A 25,300-nucleotide genomic window follows, 5' to 3' on the forward strand; every position below is an offset into this window, starting at 1 on the left:
TATGTGTGCAGACCAGGAAGTAGCATTGCATTCCTTTGTAGCACTTTTTAACCACTGTTACATCCCATCTCCAGAGCGTATCCACCTTCCCCAGCAGAGCCAATGTCCTCATCACACACACCCCATCTCTCTCCCTTGCACCCACGGCTCACAAACATTGTCTCATGAAGTTAACTGCTTTGCTGAGCTCAGTTGCATGCAGGCCTGTGTGCTCGTCCTGTGATTGGGCTGCCATTGACTGTGCCCTCAAGATTAGTTACTATCTACAATGTGTCAGACCACATTGTCTGTCTGTCTGTCTGTCTGTCTGTCTTTGGACAGTTGGCATGGCTCCATCTTTTGTTTGTCATGAAGAATGCTGTGAACATGGATGTGCTTACAGCTTAGTCCCTGCCTTCAATTCTCTGCTTCACTTAGAGGAACTTCAGAGGTGTTGGCTCACATTGGATCAGGTTGTTCTGCTGGCCTGCCTCTGACTGCTGAGAGACGTTGAGCTTTGTCTCAGGTGGGCTATTCCTGCCCAGGCTGTGAGGAAGACATGATTGGCAGGAGTGGAGCTATTCTGGAAATTTTTTAAAATAAATACATTTTTCTTTTCTTTTTAAAAATATTTATTTAATGTATGTGAGTATACTGTTGCTGTCTTCAGACACACTAGAAGAGTGTGTCAGATCCCATTACAGATGGTTGTGAGCCACCATGTGGTTGCAAGGAATTGAACTCAGGACCTCTGGAAGAACAGTCAGTGCTCTTAACTGCTGAGCCATCTCTCCATCCCTATTCTGGAAATTCTATGGTTTGGGGTACATGTATTTTAGAAGGTGAGTATTGATGGAGCTGGCTCTCCTAGACATCCTGACTGTCTAGTTCATAGGTGTAGGTGTGTGGTGTCAAAACATAGTGGTCAGAAATCTCAAGACAACTGTGTTGCATTTAGAGTTGGTTCATCTAAAGGTTTCAGCCACATGGATCCACAGGTGACCACCAGAGTGGAAGGGCCACTCCCGGTGACACTGAAGAAGCAGAATAGATGCTATTACCTACAAGCAACTAAGTTGTCCAGTTTCCTACGTTGAGTTCTAGGTTAGGTGACAGTTCATGGATGGTGACCTGAGGGGTGTTGCCTCCATGAGCCACCAGCAGTGTAGCTGGTTGGTCAACCCCAGATGGGGGTTCCTTGATCTATTTGAAGGCCCCTACCTCCTGGTTCTGCACCCGCTTCTCTGACAACAAAGAGGGAGGGAAGCAGGCTTGTGTTTTGTTGGTGTTTGCTGAGTGCTGAGCAGGTGACATCAGCCTTCTCCTTGGCGTTCTGTCAGGGTGAGGGTACTGGACAGGAGGATGTGTAGGAAGCCCATCTCAGGCTTGACCCCACCCTTGTCTCTAGGGAAGAAGATTAGAAGGACAAGGATGGTTCCAAGACTGTGGTGAGGCAGTTAGAAGTGGAGTGCTGTGGTCACCGATGTGGCATCCCAAGGAGGGGGTATCTTGAAAGGCCAGAGAACACAAACAGGCTTGTATAAAATTCTGTGTGATGGGTGGTGGTAGTTCATGCCTTTAATCCCAGCACTGGGAGGCTGAGGCAGGTAGATGTCTGTGAGTCTGAGGCCAGCTTGGTATACAGTGCTAGTTCCAGGATAGCCAGGACTATGTAGGGAGACCCTGTCTCAGGAAAAAAAGTTCTGTGTGAACACAGATGTTGGCCAGAAATGGTGTTACCTTGAAGGGTGAGGGCCTGGAGAGGGTGGTATTTTGAGTGACTGTCCTCTGATATCTGGGGCCATTCACCTGTGCCCCTTACATAGATCACCCCAGCTGGGCTTGCAGTTCACAGCTGTACATATAGAGAGGAGGAGAGCTCAATGGGCTTCTCACCCTGCTGTCCATATGCTCCCTGCCACCTGACTGCCTTAGAACTGCATGGGCCTACAGGGAAAGCCCAGCCCTACTGGGTCAGGCTTTCCAAGTTCAGCTGGCTCGGGGAGGAGTGCCCACAGCCATTGTAGGCAATCCCTCACTGTCTTAGTCAGGGTTTCTATTCCTGTACAAACATCATGACCAAGAAGCAAGTTGGGGAGGAAAGGGTTTATTCAGCTTACTCTTCCACATTGCTGTTCATCACCAAAGGAAGTCAGGACTGGAACTCAAGCAGGTCAAGAAGCAGGAGCTGATGCAGAGGCCATGGAGGGATGTTCTTTACTGGCTTGCTTCCCCCGGCTTGCTCAGCCTGCTCTCTTATAGAACCCAAAGACTACCAGCCCAGAGATGGTCCCACCCACAAGGGGCCTTTCCTCTTCATCACTAATTGAGAAAATGCCCCACAGCTGCATCTCATGGAGGCACATCCCCAGCTGAAGCTCCTTTCTCTGTGATAACTCCAGCTTGTCTCAAGTTGACACACAAAACCAGCCTGTACACTCACCTATCATCTGTAAGGAAGTCCATAGACTCTTGCGAGGAGAGGTGGCTATTGGTAATGTTTCCCCCTGAGAAGGGATTTTAGCAACAGGTGGACATTGCCAACAGTGTCTCACTAGGATCTAGCACCTCTGAAGCTCTGATGACCAAGGTTCTTAGAATGCTTCCTTTTAGGACTCAAGAGCTCTGAGAGGTAAACTTCATGAAGACACTGAGTAGGCAGGGACACAGGAAAACCTGAAGGTCACGGAGCTATAGAGTTCAACTGAGTATGTTTTTACTGCTGTCCCCTCAAAAGAAAGTCAGAAAACCAGAAGGGTAGTGGCTGGACTTTCTCTCAGCAACAAGATGGAGATGGTCTACTACACAGGGTCCATGAGAGATGAAACTGCCCAGCTCAGGAGATGAGGGAGAGCTAGCATGGATAGGAGGTTCAGGGTTGGTATTTTAAGAAACTTATCCTAAATCAGCACCCACCTTGACCCTTCTCTGCTTCCTGACTGCTATGTGTGTGACCATATACCTTATACTTCCACTGTCATGCCTCTTATGTGAGCCCAAAAGTCTTCCCTTCCTCAAGGCCTTTTGCTAAGTAGCTAACATAGCAGTTTATGACCCATAGAATTACAAAGATCCGGAAACCTTGGAGGTTTGGTGACTTTGTTACCTTAGAAGTTAAGGAATGAGAGCCCATGAGAGATAATCAGACAGAGGAAAGTCCCCTGCTCTCATCAGCTTGGTCCATGCCTGGGTGATAGGTGATAGTGTTGCCCAGGCTTATAGAGACTTCCAGATGGGTGCTGGGGCAACAGCCTGCTGGCATTGTTTTACCAGGAGCAAAGCCCACAGCTGGAAACTCCATTTTCTTCGTGTGTGTGTATGTGTGTGTTTAATTCCAGCACTGTCTTTTTGGGTGTTATTCGTCATGTGCAGTCATAGGAACATCCTTTAACTTCCAAAGCTGGATTTAACTATTTTGTTTGAAAATTAATATCCAACTTACATTAACTGACATTTTCTTCCCCAAATTTATGAAGTCTACAAATTGGGAATTTCACGGAAACTTTCACATTAAAGAAATCTGTGGCTGAGCTTGGTAGTGAGTGTCTCTGATCAGGCCCTCAGGGATAGGGCAGGCAGGTCATGAATATAGATGAACCTGGGATAGAATACAGGTTCAAAGACAGCTGGGCTATAGATCAAGGCCTTTTCTCAAATAGAAAAGTGTGAAGATTTGTTGAAAGTGATCAAAGAGACACTGCTTCTGAGTCAGGAATTCTAGACTTACAGGCGTTTCCCTGGGTGAGGGCTTTGGCTTGAGTCTGTTGGCAGTTTGTTGACTGGATGACCCTTGCCTGCATCTGTGTGCTCCACGTGTGTTCCTGTTGCCTGCAGAGGGCAGAAGAGGACATTAGATCCTTTGGAACTGCCATTCTGTATAGTTGTAAGCCTCCCTGTAGATGCTGGGGAGAAATCCAACAAGTCTTCTTAACCATCGAGCCAGCTCTCTTGCCCCAGAACCTTCTAACTGGTGTGTGTGTGTGTGTGTGTGTGTGTGTGTGTGTGTTTAGTGTATGGGTGTTTCTGTGCATGTTTATGTACCACTCTGTGCCTGGTGCCTATAGAGGCCAGAAGAGGGTGTCACAACCCATGGAACTGGGGTTACAGACCATTGTGAGCTACCATATGGGTGCTGAGAATTGAAACTAGGTCCTTTGGAGGAGTGGCCAGTGTTCTTAGCCACTGAGCCATCTCTCCAGCCCTAATCTGTTTGAATCTTCTAATACAAAAACAAAATTTATCAAAAACAACAAAACCAGAAACACCGTCTTAGCCAGAAGAGCACCTCTGAGCTTCATCCCAGCTCAACTCATTCTTTAGATTTTAATGTACTCTTTCCACAAGGGCTGTGATGGTGGTCACTGGTGCTGGTGGTGCTGGTGGTGCTGGTGGTGGTGGTGGTGGTGGTGGTGGGTGCAGACTCCTGTGAGCCCTGTTTCCCTATGCCTGCCTCTGTCTGTGTTCAGCACATTTATGGGATTTCTGATACTAGAAGAGACTGAGGTTCTGTTGAACGTTCTGACATTCTTTTCTCATAGTTCCATGCTGGTGCTGGCTCCTGTCATGTCACTTACAATAGGAAGTTTTCTTGTATTTTAGGATCTGGTGTCTTGCTCTATTGCCCATGTTGGCCTTGATCCTGAGTCCCATTGAATGTCAGCCATCTCTTTGTTTGACGTATTACTATTAGTGACTGCAGTGTGTCAAAAATGTCTCTTCTCATCTTCCCTGCTGGTGTCCACTGGGCCACTCACTTAGGTTCTGGAGCCTTCTGCTGTACACTGTAACTCAAATCCATACACTAGCTTAGAGGTGTTCTCAGGTTTGTTCCTGCAGAGCCCAGGAACACCAGGCTGCTGCAGTTCTCCAGCATCACACCCTGTAGAGGGTCCTCAAAAAACAGTAGTCGTGGTCTGCCACTCCTCAGGGGACATCTATGGCTTTGTCATTGTCCTGGCTAGTGTTTTTGTCAACTTGACAGACGCTTAGAGCCATCTGGGAAGAGAGAACCTCAGTGGAGAAGACAATGTCACCAGACCGGTCTGTAGGCAAGTCTATAGAGCATTTTCTTGATTAATGATTATTTGGGAAGGCCCAGCCCTGTGGCCAGAGCTAGTCCTGAGCAGGTGGTCCTGGGTGGTATAAAAAGGCAGGCTGAGCAAGCCATGAGAAGCAAGCCAGCAGGCAGCATTTCTCCATGCTTTCTGCTCAGTTCCAGCCTCCAGGTTCCTGCCGTGACTTTCTTATAATGGACTATAAGCTATAAGTTAGCAGACTGGAGAAATGGCTTAGTAGTTAAGAGCACTGACTGCTTTTTCAAAGGACCCAGGTTTGATTTCCAGTTACCTATACGGTGGCTCACAACCATCTGTAACTCCATTTCCAGGCAATCTGACTACCTCTTCTGACCTTCATGGACACCAGGCACTGCACTAGTGCACTGATACACATGCAGACACAGTACCCAGACATGTAAATTAAAAGAAAAGTTTAAATCTGTAAGTTGAAATAAACCCTTTCCTCTCCTAGTTGCTTTTGGTCATGGTGTTTATCACAGCAATAGAAACCCTAGCTAAAACAGTCCTCAATTGACCTTTTCTATTCCAAAAGGCAGGAATGGGCACACAGAAAGGAAGTGGATCTGAAACAAGTCCAAACCCAATAGTGCCAACACTTAGTCCTGTAGTTTAGCTCCAGCATCCCATACATGTGGTGATGGTGTGGCTGAGCTCTAGTGGATTTGGGCAGCCTTGTGCCTGTGGCTTTCCCATTTGTATCCCACGTTGCCTGTCTCTAGGGCTGGCTCTACTTGTTAGGGTTAGGACATGCTTGGGGGCAGGGTGCTGGTCTGCTCCTAACTAGCTATAAAACCGTATATCGTAGTCTATGTTCTATGTTAGAGGAAATACTCAGGGCTGCTCCTTGATGTGGCACATTCTAGAGATCCAAGAGCACCAGCTGTGTCTCAGCTCTGCCTTTTGTTTGCAGCTCCCTTGGCTGCTTTTCCTCAGGGCAGGTGGATCCTGATGTGGCATCATGTGCAGCAGGAGGTAAGAGAGGAAGCCGAGAATTCACGAGCCAGGCCTGCTCTTTTATAACAACCCGCAGTTTCAGGAGCTTACTGGAGTTCTAGACCTGCCTTCATTCCTTTCAGGGCCGTGCCCTAGTGACCTAACCACTTTCCCCTAGGCCACATTGCTTTGTTTTTAATTTCTAAATCTTTTCAAAAATTACATTTTTAAAATTCTGTATCTCTTTGTGAGTATGTGCATGGGGGTGCAGGCGCCTGCAGTGGCTTAGGCATCAGTTCCCCTGAGCTGGAGTTGTGAGTTGCCTAAATGTGTGCTGAATATTGAACTCAGGTCCTCTGCACTCTTATTCCCTAAGCCACCTCTCCAGCCCCCAATCATCAGTCTTCCCCCGCTCTCTGTCTCGGTATGTGAGCATGGAGGTATGCCTGCCACTGGTCTGAGAGCAGCCTCAATGTTGGCCCCCACTGTTCATTTCCTTAAAACAAGGGCTCTTGTTTACTGCTGAGTACATCAGGCCAGCTGACATGGAAGCCTCTGGGGATTCTCCTGTCTTGCATCAGGCCATAGGAATGCTGGGATTGCAAACACGTGCTACTGCTCTGTGTTGGTGCTGGGTTTTGAACACTCTTTGGACACCTTTGAACATCCTCATCCTTACCCAGCAAGTGCTTTACACACTGAGGCATCCGTGACATGTTTTCTAGCATATGAAGTTTAGGTTCTTAAAGCAGTGGAAGTCATAGCAGACCATGAGCTAGCTTCTCACCTCACTTGCTCAGCCCTCTCTAAAGTGCGGATGCCAGTCGTCCTTGTTCCTAGGGTTGTTGAGAGATGAGATGAGGGAAATTGGTCATGAGATGCCTAAGCAAGACCAGAGCTTTTTCACCGCAGAGTCTGGTGTCGCTTTTCTTTTCTGGGAAATTGAACTCCCATCCAGCAGGTGTCATTCAAACAAAAGTGCTGTGTTCTCTGCCCAGAGAGTGAAGAGGGTGGGTTTCCCAGAACCTGTGATTTCCTGGGAATTGTTCTGTGACCTGGGCTCTTCTTGGGAAAGGCATTTTTATACAAATTTAGACCCAGGGGGGAGCACAGAGAGTGGTCAGGATTAGAATCATCCTTTGCATCCAAAAACCCATAGAAGACCATCAGGTCCAACTTTTTTGGTAATACAGTGAGAACCCCACTGGGCCCAGACGTAGAGAAGAGCTTGCTCACTTCAGGGGGATGGTCAGGTGTTTGCCACTGCTAGCATTCTTCAAGCTGCTGTCTTGACAGCAGGTCCCAAGAGTCAGGGCTGGAGACGGCTGTCTTGGTGTGCAGCATTTCACACCTTCATCTTACCTGCTTTTCTTGTCTCTTTCTCATACAGAACTCTCAATGCCTTCTGATCAATATGAGCTGCAGCTCCAGAACAGCATCCCAGATCCTCAGGGAGACCCTGCCCGTCCTGTGGCCATCCTGACACAGGACACATCAAGAGTCACTGCCATGCAGATGGGACAGAGCAACCTGGTCCTGGGCCACAGGAATATCCTCCGCTCTGGCACCGTGTCGTGCCGACTGCTTTGAAGCCAAGTTGTTTTTCTCCCTTAAAGCCAGCCAGGACTAAAAATAGCACTGTTTCCCCATCTGTCTGAAAATCAGAAAGAGCCTAAATAGCAACCCGCTGAGTGGAATTGCTCACCTCTGTAGATGACTCACAGAGACTCCCAGAGCCAGGAGTCTGGCGGAGGCATACGTCATTCCAGGCCTCTGGAAGCTTCCCAGGAACCACAGCCCCTCCCCTCAGAGGGGGCCTGGCAGAAGCTGTGTGAGTACTGTGCGAACACTGGCACATAGGTTGTTGAAAACCCAAGATGGATTGTGTGCCCTGGGGTCCCTTGCAGTGACTCGGCTTTGTAGGGCAGATGGTACAGTAAGGTTCTTGACCCACCAGCATCTTCGTTCTAATTGGCCTAAGCTAGGGGTTCCTATCTGTGTGATGCTCAAACCATGTGCATCAGGCAGAAAGCCCTGGCTGCTTTACCTTTTGTACCTTATGTTTAATACCTTAATTAAGAATTCAGGTATCCGTATGCAAGGAGCTTCTAGGCTCCCCAACAGCACCATCTATGTGGTTGAAGCCGGATACCTAGGTAAGTCTGGCCCCCTGGGGTTTCCTACACATTGATTGCCTGTGATTCCATCATTTGAGAGATCAAAGAGTAAAAGCAAGACCTGAGATTCAGCTCAGTGGTATATGTCTTAGCTAATATGAGAATAGTCAATCCCTTGGACCAGTCAGCAAAAGCAAACCCACCTAACTGCAGAGGTACAGTAGCTCTCACTCTGGCCATCAGTCCTCAGCCCTGGCAGCATGCAGACCTGAGTGCTGCTCTGGACCTGTCAAGGTTGGGGACCCTGTGCCTAGCTGATCATCTTTAGGTTGGTGTGAGAGTTGGCACTACCTTGGCAGGGAAGAAGGGGGCATCAGAGAGAGGAGGGAACCACCTGTAGCAGTAAAAGACCCTGAAGCCCAGGTGGATCTGGGAGCTGCAATGATAGCCAGCACAGAGACCTTTAGGGCATGTGTGTCATGGGAGTCACCATGGTAGTATTTTCTTTAGTCTGAGGCAGCTCACCTAAGGAGCTCACAGCCAGAGTTCAGTCTGGAGAGCAGTGGCCAGATGGACAGCAGTACCCTTAATTAAGATCCTCTTGTCAGGGAGCTTGTGAACCTCTGGTGGTGCAGCACCCAGCTAACAGGCACCAACCCCCCCGTATGCCTCAAGGACCCTTTGTGTCTTGGCAGCATGCTTTGCCTGATTGGCCTGGGGTGAGACTTAGCTCCACAGTAGAGGTTGGTACAAACAGGTGGCAACAGTGTGGTAGGAGCAAACACCAGGGCAGAGGAAAGACTTCGGGAGGTTCATTGGGAGGCAGGTGCTGTATCAGACTGATTTTCTGTGGTGGGAAGGGCACCTGGCAGAGTGAGCAGCTTACTTGGAGCTATGGAGATGAGAAAGCAAACAGCATTGTGGGAATAGAAGTAGCTAGTGTTGCATTGTGTGTGTGGGGTGCGGGGTGGAGGAGACACAGGGCTAGCTAGGTGCCCTCAGAGCCCAGACCCAGATACATCTTATCCAGAGCTCTCAGGAGCTTTAGCCTAGGATCCAAAACCTGTTCTAGCTTCAGACTTAGACCTGTCATCCCTGAGAGTTTAGACCTTCTGCGGATACAGGTGAGACACAGTATCACCACAGGTTACTTGTGTTTCAGCCTTAGAGTCTACACTGCCATGGTCTTGAGTGGACTTGTATGGCCTTGGGATAGACTCATATTGGCCAATGGGTAGACCAGCTGAGGACTCAGAGTCTAAATGAGCTATGGCCTCAGACTAGATCCACTGGAGCCTCAGACCTACTGGGAAGTCGGAATTCTGGTTGTCACAGCCTCAGAGCTTAAACCTGCTGAGGGTCAGATTCTGGGTATGTTCAGTGTTGGACCCAGGAATCAGGAAGACCAGCTGTGGTTTCTCTAGGTTGGGAATAATGGTAGCCATCAGGTTCTGGGCCCTTTACATGGGTGGGTGTGTAATTCTTAGCCTCAGGTTCTCTCTCAGCCCTGCTGCCCTTGTATCATGAGTGTTGAACCCTACCTCATGTTCTAGGTTTCACAGTCCACCCTGGTGACAGATGGGTGCTTGAGACTGGACATCTGTATGCAATTACCATCGAAGTATTTGATAGATCCAGCAACAAGGTCTACCCATCTGATGTGAGTGCCCTCTGGAATTCTGATGGGGAGGCCATGTGGGATCAAGAACAGCCAGAGCCATGGGGTTCCCACATAGGCAGACCAAAGCTTCCTGTGATACTCCTAGGGCTGTGGAGATAATGTCATCGGGTCCCTGGAGCACTTCAAGATGTTGATAGGCGATGAGTTGGCATTATCCCCTCATGCAAGGTTGGGCAGCAGGGCCTGTGGATAGTGTTGGTGGGGGTTGAGGGGAGGCTCTGCACATTGGCCTCCTGCTCCTTACATGGAGTCCCTGAGGCTAAGAGTCCATTTAGCTTTGGAGAGGGTTAGGTGTCCAGGTGCACTTGCCACCTCCCAAGAAGCTCTCAAGCAATCAAGGCTACTATGTTTAGCTTTTTGGCTCTAGAAAGGCATGGCAGATGAGTTGGAGAGTGGTGGCCATTCTTCTGTCCCTTGGGAGAATGTCCTAGCACCCTCACATAGATCACACAGTCACTTGCTGTGGTGTTAGAGATTTTAGAAGCAAGCCAGGTTCTTTTTTTCTTTTGTAGAGGTCTTTCTGTCCCCTGTTAAGCAGTGACTAAGCCAGTCACTATGTTTGAAGTCGGATTTCAGAGACTCAGTTTTCTTTTTATATTCTCTGGTTCCTTCTTGCAACTCCAGGACATGGGAGGGTAACCGTAGTCTGTCTGCTGCCCTGAGGGTCACACACTCAGCCAGGACCGTGGTGCTGGGTCTTGGGGGCCTGCCTGTGCTCCATGTGGAGGGGGTCAGAACACTGGGACTTCATTCCTTTTGCCTGCTTTGTTTGAAAGGCTTTCAGGCCACAGAGGCTGTCAGCCTGGCCTCCCTGCCACCTTAGAACTTTTCCAGTCTTTTGATATCACACTCATCTTTTTTTTTTTTTTTTTTTGGTTTTTCGAGACAGGGTTTCTCTGTGTAGTCCTGGCTGTCCTGGAACTCACTCTGTAGACCAGGCTGGCCTCGAACTCAGAAATCCGCCTGCCTCTGCCTCCCAAGTGCTGGGATTAAAGGCGTGAGCCACCACGCCCGGCTCACACTCATCTTTTAGAAGCTCCCATATCTACCTTGCTTGCCTTTCCAGAACATCCGAATTGAAGCTGTGCTTCCTGCTGAGTTTTTTGAAGTTCTGTCGTCTTCCCAGAATGGATCTTATCATCACATCAGGGCTATCCAGAGTGGCCAGACGGCCATCAGTGCAACCCTCACCTCTGTGGTGGACCAGGTGAGCTGATCTCAGCCCTTTTTCATGTCCTAGCTGGGCCCCCATGACCTAACTCTGAGGGCAGAAATGTCAATTGGCAGGTACTTTGCCCCACAACCCACCTGGTGCCACTGCTCTGATACCTGAGGAAACTGTCTTAGGGTTTTTATTGCTGTGAAGAGACACCATGACCACAGCAACTCTTATAAAGGAAAGAATTTAACTGTGCTGGCTCACATTTCAGAGATTTACTCCATTATTGTCATAGTGGGAATCATGGTGACATGTAGGCACACACAGTGATAGAGAAGGAGCTGTGAGTTCTACATCTGTTTCCTCAGGCAGCAGGAAGAGAGAGTGACAGTGGGCCTGGCTTCAGTATTTGAAACCTAATAACCCACCCCTAGTGACACACTTTCTCCAACAAAGCCACACCCACTCCAACAAGGCCACAGCTCCTAATAGTGCCACTCCCTATGAGCCTATGGGGGCCACTTTTATTCAAACCACCACAGAAACTTTCCCACCTGGGGCTTGAGCTCTGTCCAGGTGCCCTCTGGCTGTCCAGAGCCTGTGGGTGTGAGGAAGTCCTCCTGTTGCCACAGACTTCTTTTTCCACCACCCTGCACCTATTTCTATAAAAACGGTGTGTACCTTTCAAGATCACACACAGAATCTGTTTGGGGATAGCATGGCAGCAGGCCCACTGGCACTTAATCGGTTTTGTCTGCTCGAGTCCTCCAGCTTTGGTTTTGTCTTATACTGAAAAGCCTCATCAGCCCTAGTAGGGAGCAGTATTTTACCAGTTGGCACATTGTCAAGGGTGTTCCTCCTGCCTCATACAAGCCCTCCAGACCTGTGAGAGGCAGCATGTAGAGAGGAGACAGGAAGGATCTACGCCCTAGACAGTGGTTCCTCTAGCTAGACAGCAGGTGTCTCCATCACCAGCACTGCTGCTCTGGGTTTTGGATAAGATGTTCCTGGCCTCAGTTTCTTTATCTGTAAAGTAGGAACAGTGACATCCATCCTGTGAGGGATACCCAAGGAATCAAATAAGTAGAATTTACATGATGGGCCATTAAAGATCTAGAATAAGCCTCCCCACTAAGTCTGCTGTCTTCCATATTCTTAGGAACACAAAGCTACCTTTTATGGCCTGGTATGCCCTTCCTCAGCGAAGAAAAGTGTCTTAGTGACAGGAAAATACCTAGTGATAATGTGGTTGCCGTGGTGACAGCAGCAATCTCATCCTTGTAGGACGGAGGGGTCCATGTGCTTCAGGTACCTGTGTGGAACCAGCAAGAAGTAGACATTCATATCCCCATCACACTCTATCCCAGCATCCTGACATTTCCATGGCAACCAAAGACAGGAGCCTATCAGTATACCATAAAGGTAGGTGAGATGCTGCCTGTGGATGTTTTCTTTGGGGTGTTTCCTTGGGATGTTGGCGGTTTGTTGGTTTGTTTGTTTGTGTGAATTCTTTTTTATGTATTTATTGAGACAGGATCTAAACTATGTAGTTCTAACTAGGTTGCTTTAGAACAAACTCTCCTGCTAAGTAAGCCTTTGGCGGATTTTCTTGATTGATGATTGAGCCCCTGGGCAGGTGGTCCTGGGGTGCATAGGAAAACCACTGAGTGGGGCACAGTGATGAACCTTAAATACCAGCACTCAGGAGGCAGAGGCAGGCATATCTCTGAGAATTCATGGCCAGTCTGGACTATATAGGAAGTTCCAAGACAGCCAGGCCTACATAGATTCTGTCTCCAAACAAACAAACAAACACAGAAAGAAAGGGAGAGGGAGAGGGAAGGAGAAAGAAAAGAGAGCAAGGTGAGCACTTGAGTCAGCAGCAGTGTCATGACTTCCGCATCAGCTCCTGCCTCCAGAGCCCTGCTTGCCTGAGTTCCCCCGACTCCTCTCATCTTACGCTGTGCCTGGAAGCATAAGATGAAATAAATCCTTTCTTCCTCACGTTGCTTTTGGTCCTGGTGTTTTTCACATCCACAGAAAGTAAACAAAGACAGCTAAAACACAGAAATAGAAAATAGGTCTGAGTTCTGCTTAGCAGTCGTTCTTCTAAAAGATTATTATTTTTAAAAGTAATATGAATATAATCATAGGCAAACCTGAATTCAAGTGGAAATACCACCTTCCCTACTACATGCTTATCATTAGTGCCTCGTGACGCTTCCAATCCCTGGTCCTCAGGGACTGCACTCAGCTAGGGCTTAAGCTCCCACTAGTCAGCCTGGTCCCGTCACTCGCTCCTGTGGTCTGCCTGAAGACATGATGACAGCTGTCCTGTGTGCGCTGGCATGTGTACACTAAAATATGTCACCTTTCAGGATGTTCTTCACTGAGAGTTTCAGGTTGATCCCTGATCTAGATAGGGCCTGTCATTCACTTCTCCAAAGATGGTTAGGAGCAAGCAGAGCTGTGTGCTGGATGTGCTTGTGTGCCCAGAGCAGAATTCTGCTGTAGGATCCATGACTAGGGAGGTTTCTGCCCAGGTCTGAGCTCGGGTCATAGCTGCGAATTTGTATATCAGTTTCCAGGTCCCCAGAACAGATCTAGAATGGAGATGGACAGAGAAAGTGGGGAAATGTTGGCCTGTGCGACATTTTTCCATGGGCAGGACTTTGGCTGTGTGTGCAGGTATGATTTTGAATGTATGATATGTGTACATGGTATGCTAATGTGTATATTTAAGAGTGAGCCCATGAGTGCGTGTGGTGAATTTATGGTGTCAACATAGGTGAGTGTGAATGAATGTAGGGGTCAGATGTGACTGAGTGTAAGGAGACATGCGAATAGTGAGTGTGAACAAGTGTGTGAATATGTGAGTGAGAAAGAGTGCACACTTGCCCCAGCCCTGTATATCCCCAGGCAGGGAGTGGCAGGGGGCTGACAGATCCCATGGTCATTTCCTTCCTAGGCCCATGGAGGCAGTGGGAACTTCAGCTGGTCTTCGTCAAGCTCCATGGTTGCCACAGTCACCGTCAAGGGGGTCATGACCACAAGTGGTGACACTGGCCTCAGTGTGATCCGGGCTCATGATGTTCAGAATCCTCTCCATTTTGGCGAGATGAAGGTAAGATGGTGGCAGGACATCCTATGGAGAGGCTCAGGACAGGTTCCAGCTGCCCCTCTCACCTGCCCTCAGGCCGTGCTCAGGGGTTTTATTCCTCTGCCCAGTGGTTGTGCTATGTGGAGGGTTGATGGGCCCATCCCAGCTCTGATCTCCAGGAGTCAGGCCCCATAATAAGGATGGACAGAATACTGCACACCAAACAGTGACTGGCAGAGCCTGAAAAATCCACAGCAACAGCCAGGGGACATGAGTAACCACAGAACAACAGTGGGAAGTTTCCCACACAGAAGGCAGGACTCTGAATTAGAAGGGCCGCCAAGGCTGGACTGAGGGCTTCCTGGCTCCTCTTGCTCTGTTAAGGTGCAAGTTCAGGTGTCCTGTTGCTGGTATTTGATCCTGACTGACTAAGAGCCCAGGTGCTGTCAGGTAGGGTTGCTCACTACATCTGTGCTCCCCTTCTTACCCCGACTCTCATGCTGTGTCCAGTCCCAGCCTCCTCTTACATTAAAGGGGTGTGGGTTTTCAGTGGGATCCACACACGTATGTTAAACATAGGTTTATCCTCAGTTACAGGTGAACCTATCAGGCCTGACAGAGGAAGTGCAACTACCCACTGTTGGGATCAGTTATGAGTCCTTTGCCTCAATCCCTTCCTTCCCCTGTAACTGACACCAAAGGCAGTGCTCAGCAGGCCACACGTGCCACAGTTAAAACTGACTGCATGGCTACATGGAATATGATGGGTAGTTCTCTCCTTCTCTAGGTGTATGTGATTGAGCCCAGCAGCATGGAGTTTGCCCCGTGCCAGGTGGAGGCTCGAGTGGGTCACACCCTGGAGCTGCCCCTGACAATCAGTGGCTTCATGCCCGGTGGGGGCAGTGAGGTGGTCACCCTGAGCGACTGCTCCCATTTCGACCTGGTGGTGGAGGTGGAGAACCAGGGTGTGTTCCAGCCATTGCCAGGTAAACCAGTAGCAGAATTGGGGCCCAGATGCTGTGGGTTATCTCTGGACACCAGAGGGGCCACAACATGAAGAATGGCCTTTCCCTGCATTCTTGTCCTTCCTGAATCCTGCCCGATGTGTTGCCTTTGTCACTCCGTCTCTACGTTCTTTTTTCTTCAGTGTCTGCAAAGTGTCTCTTCCATGCCTGAGTGGAGTCTCCTGCACACATTTGTATTTCAGTTCATGAAATGCAACAGGTGCTCACACTATGATACACACATGGGGTTTTGATTAGTTCAATCATAATGCCGGTGACAGGCCCAGGCCACCCCTGAGTACATTTTTTTCTCAGCCTCCTGTCTTGGGGATAGTATTATTGGTAGTGACTGTGACAGTATCAGCTTGCATGTGTTGAGCAGGCAGTTTGCCTAGCTGACCTTATCTAGATCATGCACCTATAACAGGAGGAGCTGCTGGTGGACCAGGCATCCAGTGACGACACTGGGGCAGCTTAGTTGTTTATGGCCACATGTGGCCTGTACAGGGATGAAGCACAGACCTGCAGCTCCAGTTTCTATGAGTTGTGGCCTCCCAGAAGTGTGGCTCCAGGGAGGGTAAGGATTTTCAGCTTACAAAATCCACAAGACACTTGGGAGTAGGCTGTGGGCAAGAACAAAGATAGCATTCAGTGAGTGACTGTGCCCATGCCATGACCCAAGGTGTGCAGCTCAGGCAGGGATTGTCTCATGGTGAGCCTAGAATGCCAGGACCTATCCCATCATAGAGGTCTCAAGCCTAGAGGCTGGGAGCCATTGGAGGTGTTTGAGCAGAGAGGGATCTGAGTCTCTAGTGCCACAGATGCTTTCCAGGTAGCTGTGTGTACTCTGTGGTTGTAATGACATCCAGAGCTACACAGAAGAAGAGGATATCTCTAGAAAGTGCCCAACTAAAGCCACTAGCTGGTAGACTCAGAAAATGTAATGTTTCCACACGTTAGCTATTGTGGGTGGCAGAAGTGGCATTCTAAAGGAGAGGGACCACCAGCAGTCAGAGATGGACTGTCCCATGTACTGATCCCACTGTAGGGTGCTACTCAGTCTTTGAGGGAAACCCAGGGCCTGTAATTCAACATCCACAGTGCTGTTAGGCCTCTTCACTTACTGGTATGATGTTCGATCTCTCTGAGACTTGTTTTCTCCATGGGTCATGGGAAATGGGTGCAAGGGCACCTGCATCCTGAGAGGGCTACATGTGGACAGAACATACGGAGGGTTTTTCAAGGAGTCCAGGTTCTGAAGACAGCAGCCAAAACAAATCCTGTGTAGTCAAAATTTCCCTTAGAAAGTGCTGGGATCTCTCTCAGTGAGCAGGGTGTTGGATGGAAATCTCTGGGACTCAGCAGGCTTGGGCAATGGATGTCTTATATGTGAGAGAGCCACCTTAGGGCGCACATGACCTGTGGAACAGATATGGTTATCAGGATAAGTTAGGTGAGTCAGCTTCTCCAAGCCAGGGTACACAGCAGGACTCTGAGGAAGGGACTGTATCGGGTTCCCTATTGGGCAAAAATAACTATGGACTGGGGCAGATCATTTCTTAGAAAGGTTTAAGATCTAGAATACGTAGAGAACTTCTGTGTATCAAAAATAAAACAGAGAAATGACTCAGTGATGCATAAAGGACTTGAGCAGATATTTCTGAATGTTATATGTCATAGGCACATTGTAGGAAAAGATGCCCACCCTCATCTATCACCACAGAAATTCAGAGCAAAACCACCTGGAAAGGGCTGGAGAGGTGGCTCAGTGGTTAAGAGCCCATGTTGCTCGTCTATAGGACCAAGGTTAATTTCCCAGTACCCACGTTAGGCACCTCACAGCTGCCTGTGACTCCAGTTCTGGGAATCCAACACCCTCTTCTGGCCTCCACGGGCATCACATGCATGCACTCACATTACACACTCATAGTTAAAAATAAATTTCAAAGAAGAGTACACCCATTGGGGCAACTACCATTACAGCAACAGAAAGCATTAGGGTGTGTGGAAACTGGAATCCATGCTCCACTGGAGGATGTTAAAGATAGCCACTGTGGGAAACACTATGCTGGGTTCTCAGAACCCTAAACAGAAGCAGTATGACTCAGAAGGTCCCATTTCTAGGCATAGACCTAAGGTTATTGAAAGTGCGAATGTAAAGACGTCTTTGTCAGCCTATAGCAGCATTTTTCACATGTGCAGGGAGCTCAGTCGAGGACTGGGCAAGAGGCATGTTCATCTCTAGGAAGGAAGGTCTGTTGTGGTGCCTCACTGAGAAGCCTTGAGGACTTTGTGCAGAGTGAACTAAGCCAGTCACATGTGGATACGTGCTATGTGGTTCTACTTAGGTGAGCTGCCTATAGGAAGCAAGCTCTTAGAGACAGGGAATAATGTGGATAAAGGCTGCCCGACCATGAAGACTCTAGGACTTTGGGGAGGCAGGCAGACCAGCACAGCTCCCCACCCCTCTTTATTTAAGGCTGTTCTGATGGAAATGGGGAGGGCCTCTAGGGAAACCTGGGCTGCTGGTAAGCTCGCTCTTGACCTGGATATGGTGTGTTGAGCACATGGGGGAGATGGGAAGCCATTGCCAGTTGTATTTGTACCAGATCTGTGTGTAATATACATGAATCAGGTTTTGCTTTTGTTTAATTGTGTTTTGTGGTGCTGGGGATAGAACCCAGAGCTCTCTTTGTGCTAGGCAACCATTTTACCACTGAGTTACAACTCTAGCCTCAAGTTGTATATGAAGACCAGAATGAAAAGGGGCCCTTAGCTTACCATGTCTTCCTCTTGAAGAACAAGTTCATGTTAACATATGATTTTCTTTGTGCAGGGAGACTGCCGCCAGGACCTGAGCACTGCAGTGGGGTCAAAGTGAAAGCCGATGCCCAGGGGTCTACCACCCTCCTCGTGAGCTACACACACGGCCATGTACACTTGGATGCAAAGATCACTCTTGCTGCCTACCTGCCCCTCAAGGTGAGTTGTCCCTGTCCTTTGTCATCTGCTCTGTCTGTCCCCCACCTTCTCTTTAGTGTTCCTGGAGGTTAGATGATGGTCTGTCTCCACAGATCCTGTGGTTTTTTTTTTTTCTTTCTTTTTTTTTTCCTAAATTGACAATAAGCTAGGGTCATATGGAAGAAGGAACCCAGTTGAGAATATGTCCCCATCAGATTGATTTGTATACAAGTCAATGGAGTGTTTTGAGTAATGATTACTGTGGATAGTCCTGGGTTGTATAAAAAGCAGGGTGAACAAACCAAAGAAAGTTGCTCCCTGGTCTCTGTTTCAGCTCCTGACTCCAGGCTACTGCCTTGAGCTCCTACCCTGACTCCCCTTCCTCATGGACTGTGATTGGGATGTGTAAACCAAATAAATCCATTCCTCCCCACGTTGCTTTTGGTCATGGTGTTTATCACAGCCATAGGAAGCAAACTAGAATAGTCACCAAGTGCTGTTAATGGTACCTGTGGGCAGGCTATGAGTTCCTTAACACCACAACCACCCTAGTCCATAAGAAGCTTCCTGCCAAAAGCTCTGTGAGTTCTCCCTTTGCTTAGTGGAGACTCTGAGGGCTGTGTGATCTCACTGGCTAATTCACAGTTTGCTTCAGTTAGTGTTGAGAATCTGTAGAGCGCTGGGCACTGTTCTCTGCCAAATATAACACGGGCCTAGAGACTTGTGCTGGGTGCCTCTGCACACAGGTGAGGAAGATAAAGCCAGGTGTGGTCGTGTACAGCTGTAAGCCCAGCACTGAGGTGCCTGAGGCAGGAGGATCTTACATTCCCGGCCAGTCTAGGCCTGGGCTCAGTGATGAGACCTGTCTCAAAAAAGAAAACAAAACAACCCAAATAACCTGGAGCACAAAAGGAAATCGAGGAGAGCTTGGGAGCAAGACACTGAGCTGGCCCCGAGCAAGCTGGCCAGGGGCACCCGAACCCTGTGCATGGCCTGTCTGCCACGACACACACATACACGCATACACACAGAGCATTCCACACCAGAGAGCAAGCCTTGAGCATGCTGGGCAAGCACTTGACCACATCTCAAACCTTTTCATTTTTATTTTGAGATAGTTTTGCTATGTAACCCAGGCAGGCCTTAAACTGCTTCCTAAGTAGTGGGAATTACAGACCTATGCCTTCACATTGGCTAGTTTTTGTTTTTTAAAGCACAGTGTGTAAGTATGTGTTGGGGTGGGGGCTGGAGAGACGGTTCAGCGGCTAAAGCAGGAGCTGGAGAAATGCCCAGCCATTAAAGCACTGGATGCTCTTTCCATTCAACTCCCAGCATCCACGTAGTGGCTCACAACTACCTGGAACTCCAGTCGCAGGGAATCAGAGCCCTCTTTGTCCTCTGTGGATGCATGTGGTACATAGCTATATACCCAGATAAACTATTCATAGAATATAATAATAAGAAGGAGGAGAAAGAAGGAGAAGAAGGAGAAGAAGTAAACTACTCATAGAATATAATAATAATCATAAGTAGTAGTAGTAGTGGCAGTGTGGTAGGATTAATGTATATGTTCAGTCTTATGCCCTACATTCAGCACTTGGTAAGTAAGTACTGTGTTGGGACCTGTGCGAAGTGCATCATGCCTTCCCAGAACCTTCTTTGTGAATATTAATGTGTTGCTGGCTCTTACCTCTGAGAAATGAGCATGAAAAGCATGTTTTTGTTCATGAAGTCCTTTCTCTCCCATGTAGTCTGTGTTAGGATAGATCCTAGGTAGGAATTTCTAGGGTTTTATTTTATTTTATTTTGAAACAAGGTCTCTATGTGACCCCAGCTGGCTTAGAATTTGCTATGTAGCCCAAGCTGGGCTTGAACTTGTAGAAACCCACCCCTGCCCCTGCCTCTTGAATGCTGGAATTAAACTGGGCACCAGCATGCCCTGCACTCTAGTGTACCCCCCGCTCCCGTGAGGACTTCATTCTTAGCCCCTAACTCATGGCCACTCTGTGCCTGATACCCATGTGACGACTGAATTTCAAAGAGGACACAGGCTTTGCCTGGCAGTCCCCCAAGCAGGGTGGGAACCTTACTTCTATATGCCTAGCATTGCCTGGCCACCTCCTCCCAGAGCAATGCTAAGCTTTCCCCTTCTTTCTTCAGGCTGTGGATCCCTCTTCTGTTGCTGTGGTGACCCTGGGCTCCTCAAAGGAAATGCTATTTGAAGGAGGCCCCAGGCCATGGGTCCTGGAACCTTCCAAATTCTTTCGGAATGTCACTTCTGAAGACACAGGCAGCATCAGCCTGTCTCTCTTGGGTCCTCCAGCCTCCCGGAATTACCAGCAGCACCGGGTCCTCATGATCTGCCAGGCCTTGGGTGAGCAGGTGAGTAGACAGTCACCCTCAGTGCCACCTTGCCTACTGGGAGAGACAGAAAATCTACTCAGTCCTCGGAGAGCTATGAGAATGTTGTTCCTCTTGTATCCAAGAACATGGGAGTCCAAGGCTCAGTGAGGTGGCCTGCTAACTGAGTAGAATGTGGCTGTTGGAGTCCCCAGTACACATCAGCTTTCTTAAAGCCACCTGTCGGAGTGGCCTCCTCTTTCCCAGGGCTATAGTATCCCCCATCTACTGCTAAAAAGTAGGGGTAGACGTTTGAGATTAGGAGTCACAAAACCCCATGTTTCAGAGTTGGGCAGCTGTCAAAAAGATTGTGACCCTGAACCTGGGTTTAGCACACATACTTCTTCTTTCAGGATTTGGGGGGATGTGGCAATGCCTGATGTGTGAACTTTTGGTTGTTTTGAGATAGGGTTTCCCTATGCAGCTGAGGGTGGCTTGAGTGGAACGTACTTTATTATTATGTAGCATAGGTTGACCTTGAACTCACTTTGCCTCAGCTTTCCAAGTGCTGAGATTACAGGCATAAGTTATTATGCCCAGTTTCAGAATTTGGTTTGGTTTTAGTTTTGTGCTGAAAACCAAACAATATTGGAAGATTAAGAGAACTGAACCAAGCGTGTCATATCCTGAGTTCCCGCAGAGCCTGCATGGCTGGGCATAGTACCCTATTCCTCAGACTAGGCCATGTCTGTGTGTGGGCCTTGCACTCTTCTGGCTTCTGATGGATCTGTTTCTGAGAGTCCCCAGACGGGAACAGAGAGCAGGCAGAACCATGAACTGAAAAGTGAGAGTGAAAAGAATGCAGAGTCCGTTGAAGATGCACATGTACACCTTGACAGAGCCCCCTGACATCAGCAATCCACAGCAGGCTGCTGTGTCAAAGGAGTGCATGGAGAAAGGCCTCCCTAGAGGTGCTAGTAGAAGTATAGGGCAGTATTAAGAACAAGAAAAGCTGAGGCTGAAGAAATGGCTCAGCGGTTAAGGGCACTGACTGCTCCTCTAGAGGACCCAGGTTCAGTTCCCAGCACCCACATGGCTGCTCACAACTGTCTGCAACTCCAGTTCCAGGAGATCCATGGATGTGGTACACACACACACACACAAACACACACACGGTGCACATACATGTAGGCAAAATACCCATATACATAAAATAAAACAAATAAATCTTTTTTTAAAAAGGGAACAAGAAATGCATAATACCAAATATTATTTAAGACTAAGAGTAGCAACGAATTATCTTGGCTTGTCTGAGTCATTGGAGTTCCTGCCTTGGCCTGTAGAAGTTATAGGTCAGGTCTCCTCTAAGGCCTACACTCTGGGCTTCCTCACTTGTGGTATCATGGGCAGAAAGTCAGGAGGTGCCTTCCTCCTCCTGCCTCAAAGCAGACTGTTCTGTCCTCAAGTTGTGTGTCACGGAGGAGGCTGGGGATGCTAGCTCCCTCAGGTGCAGCTGTTAGCTGTATTGCATATAAAACCAGAGGCTGCACTTGACTTCAGTGGCCCCCGTCTAACCACAAGCAGGCCTTTCTGACAGCTCCTGCCCTGTCCTGTGAACTGTTGCATAGTTGGCCTCTCTCCTCTAGCTCGGAGGAGCAAGTGGGCCTGGAGTCAGGTGGTTCCACCTGTGGGTCTGGCCTCTCCACTGGGCTTTGTCCTGTACATCCCCTTTTCTGACCCATTCCTTCACAGTTAAGGTCTCTTAACCTTCATGGTGCAGATTCCTCCATCTGTGTCTCGCCTTGATGGGTGTGAAGTTAACACAGATTCCTCTTTCAAATGTCCAGGACCAGATTCAGCTATGGAGTTTTCCTGATGTCCTGGGGAACCATGAGGCATCTCCTAATCTGCCTCTTCTCTGAGATGTTTGTAGATGGTACCTGGGGTATAGGCATCGTCACTGTCCTACGGACGTTAAGTCTCAGTTCAGAGAGGAGGGACTACGCTCAGGTGTCTGACTGCTCCTCTTGTTCCTTTAGGTCATTGCTTTGTCCGTGGGGAATCGGCCCAGCCTCTCTAACCCCTTCCCTGCTGTGGAGCCCACTGTGGTGAAGTCAATCTGTGCTCCACCATCCAGGCTCACTCTCATGCCTGTCTATGCCCTCCCGCAGCTGGACCTATCCTGTCCATTGCTGCAGCAGAATAAGCAGGTGGTGAGTATGGCCACTCTTGGGGAGGGAGGAAACGTTGCTTGGGGAGGGAGGAGACATTGCCTGGTGGATCGACAAGAGAACCCTAGCTCCCTGCACCCATGCATGGTCTTGACTGTTCTGAGAGCTGGGACTCCATATGCAGGCACCTGAATCTTAACAGCCAGAGCTGTGTGGGGTGTTTCCATTTGCACCTTGCATGAGGGAATCCAGGGCCTGCAAAGGTGGGAGACATTCCAAAGTCCAGTTGCATAGCTGCTCCCAGCTTACAGCGAGACATACTTAGCTTCTGGTTTTCTATGTTATAGGGGCAGGAAGGTGACAGGCACTTGTTAGAAGCCAATTTGGAGTTTTGGTCTTTTCCCAGGCTAGTACTAAACAGTTCATCTTCACTTAATTGTGTGCCCAGTGGAGCCAGTCACAGCCTCAGTCAGCTTCAACACCATAGGGGAAACTGATGCTCTGTGGAGCTCTGCAGTCCATAGCTCATGGGCATTCACTCAGTCCCATGTCTTTGTGTACTGTCAGCTGATGTCAGTGGCTGTCATGTCAGAGCACATGTGGGTCAGGCTGGCTGAGGGGGTGGGGCACAACAGTTCATGGTGTGTTAACTCAAGATGGGTTCATTGGGTTGTGACCTCATCCTAAGTCCAGGAGCTTCTGTAGTAGCCAAGCAAGACACAACCCCTCAGGCCCCACAGCTTCTGATTCCAGACTCGCTGTTGCCCTCTGCTGGGCACCTGAGGAGCTGTAGAGCCCTTGTGGAGTGCCCTGTGGTTTCAGCTGTTCATGTGGGGTGTTGTCTTTGTGTGTGGTCAGAATGGGATTGGGAGCTGTGAGGAGAGAGGACATCAGCATTGTATTGTCACAGGGCAGGGCATTCCAAAGTAAGTGTCAGGAGGGGAAGAAAGTGCCTGGGACCTTCAACCAGCAGCTGTGCAGGTAACACCTACAGGTTGGCTTTCCCAGAAGCTGGGACAGATCCAGTCCTCAGCTCTGGAGTCTCATAGCCCAGGGCCCTGAGTGCATCCAGCTCAGGGATGTGGAAAGTAGCCTCGGCCCTGCATGGAGGAAGGAAGTCATGGTTTCCTCGTCCCTCCAGCACATACTCTGGTGTCCCTCCTGTGCACGTGGTGGCTAAGGCCAGTTCTGTGGGCTTGGAACCTTCACCTCGTAGCCTCATCTCCCCCATCACCGTGACTATCTCTGAGGTGGGCAGAGTTGAAAATGTAGAGCCAGCTTTATCCATCTCCAAACCCAGAAGCTCCTCCTAGGGTCTGTGTTTTCCCAAAGTCATCTCAGAGTAGGGGAGCCAGGCCTCCCACACATCTGAATGAACCTTCTGATGCTGAGTGTATGTGTCCATAGCCTTTCCAGCTGTGGGGCGGGTGCTGTGAGCTGGGTCCCTGATGGGTGAAAGACAGCTTTGCCTTTGATCCTCACCCGTCTGTTCAAAGCTTGGTTAGGAGAGCTGTACAACTGTAATGCCTGGGGCTTGAGGACCAGCCTTCATCTCTCCTGTTGGGGGTCAAGCACAGCTGTTTCCCCTACTGCTCTGGTGTGGATCTGTGAGGCGGTTCTGCCTTCTCTGGCCCTTGTTCACCCTGGAGCTGAGAATAAACACTCCACAGACCCCCACTTATCTCCTTCACTTGCTTCACTTGTGCCAGTAAGGATGGTTTACAGTAAGAGGTACATCAAGGAGTGGGAAGTGTCGTAGGGGGGGTTACAGACTCAGAATCTGCAGGTGGCTTAGCCCCAGTGTCTGCTGCAGAATCAATGACTGCCTCTTTTTTTGTTTTTTGTTTTTGGCCTTGGATTGGGGTGCTCAGAGAAAGACTTCTATATCTCAACTTGGAGACTTGTTGAGATGAAATCCTCAAGCCTTTTTAGCTTTTTGTTAAACCATATTATTGCATAGTTACAGCATATACGGTGTGTGTGTGTGTGTATACATACATAAAATCTGTGAGCTATCAAATCAGTCTGGGCAACCCTTCCTCTCAAATGATATTTCCATTGTGTTGGGAAGCTTTAGACTGCTCCCTTTGGCATTCTTCGTGTAATCGATTATTCTGGTATTTAGTTGCCCCCCTGTGCTGCAGAACCCCAGAGCATACTGCTCCCCATGTTCAGCGCTACATCCGATCCTTCTCCCCCCCCCCCCGCCGCGCCCCCACCAAGCCTCCAGTGACTCCCGCCTGCTCTACTCTGCTTCTGTGAGATCATTTTAGCTACCACACATGTGTGAGGGCCCACATCACCTGTCTGTGTGTGCATCCCTCTCTCTGCCTGGTTTGTCTGCAAGCTTTACCTTTTAGTTCACATCTGTTTTGTGTAATTGTCCTTGGTAGAGGGAACAGCATTGTGCTAAGTTTGGATTCTCAGGAAACATCTGTCTGCTGGGCTCCCAGCCAGAAGCAGGGAGCAAAAGTCAGTGAAGAAGTTTCACCATGATTCCAACATGAGAGATAGTTGGCCTGTGTTCAAGCCCTACCTGCTGTGGGAACCAATGATTGATGGTGACAGAGTGATGGGTTATGTGACTGGATGTAGAGTCCAGAGAGTAACCATGATACATTCTGTGTTTTCTGCTTAAACCTGCTTGTGGCTTACAGTTGGGCTCAGTGGCAACACCAAGTCCCTTCTGTGGCCTGTGGAATCTTGGGACCCTGGTCCCTAGCTGTTCTTACCTCTGACTCTATGCCTTTCATGCTTGAATACGTTGTCATTCCCCC

General features: G+C 48.9%; 1 protein-coding gene across 1 annotated transcript in view; it reads left to right on the forward strand.

The window, feature by feature from the left end:
- Nup210 (nucleoporin 210) overlaps positions 1-25,300 on the forward strand; it is a 101,676-nt gene that overhangs the window by 32,387 nt on the left and 43,989 nt on the right. Inside the window, exons 7-16 of the mRNA XM_085840295.1 lie at positions 7,381-7,539; positions 8,078-8,146; positions 9,661-9,767; positions 10,855-10,995; positions 12,232-12,369; positions 13,916-14,071; positions 14,835-15,033; positions 17,888-18,033; positions 20,173-20,394; positions 22,392-22,565. Coding sequence (XP_085696421.1) covers positions 7,381-7,539; positions 8,078-8,146; positions 9,661-9,767; positions 10,855-10,995; positions 12,232-12,369; positions 13,916-14,071; positions 14,835-15,033; positions 17,888-18,033; positions 20,173-20,394; positions 22,392-22,565 — 1,511 coding nt within the window. The remainder of the gene's footprint in view (positions 1-7,380; positions 7,540-8,077; positions 8,147-9,660; positions 9,768-10,854; positions 10,996-12,231; positions 12,370-13,915; positions 14,072-14,834; positions 15,034-17,887; positions 18,034-20,172; positions 20,395-22,391; positions 22,566-25,300) is intronic.

This window comes from Mus caroli, unplaced genomic scaffold (assembly GCF_978045245.1).
Source record: "Mus caroli unplaced genomic scaffold, Mus_caroli_1 scaffold_7, whole genome shotgun sequence".
Taxonomy (NCBI): domain Eukaryota; kingdom Metazoa; phylum Chordata; class Mammalia; order Rodentia; family Muridae; genus Mus; species Mus caroli.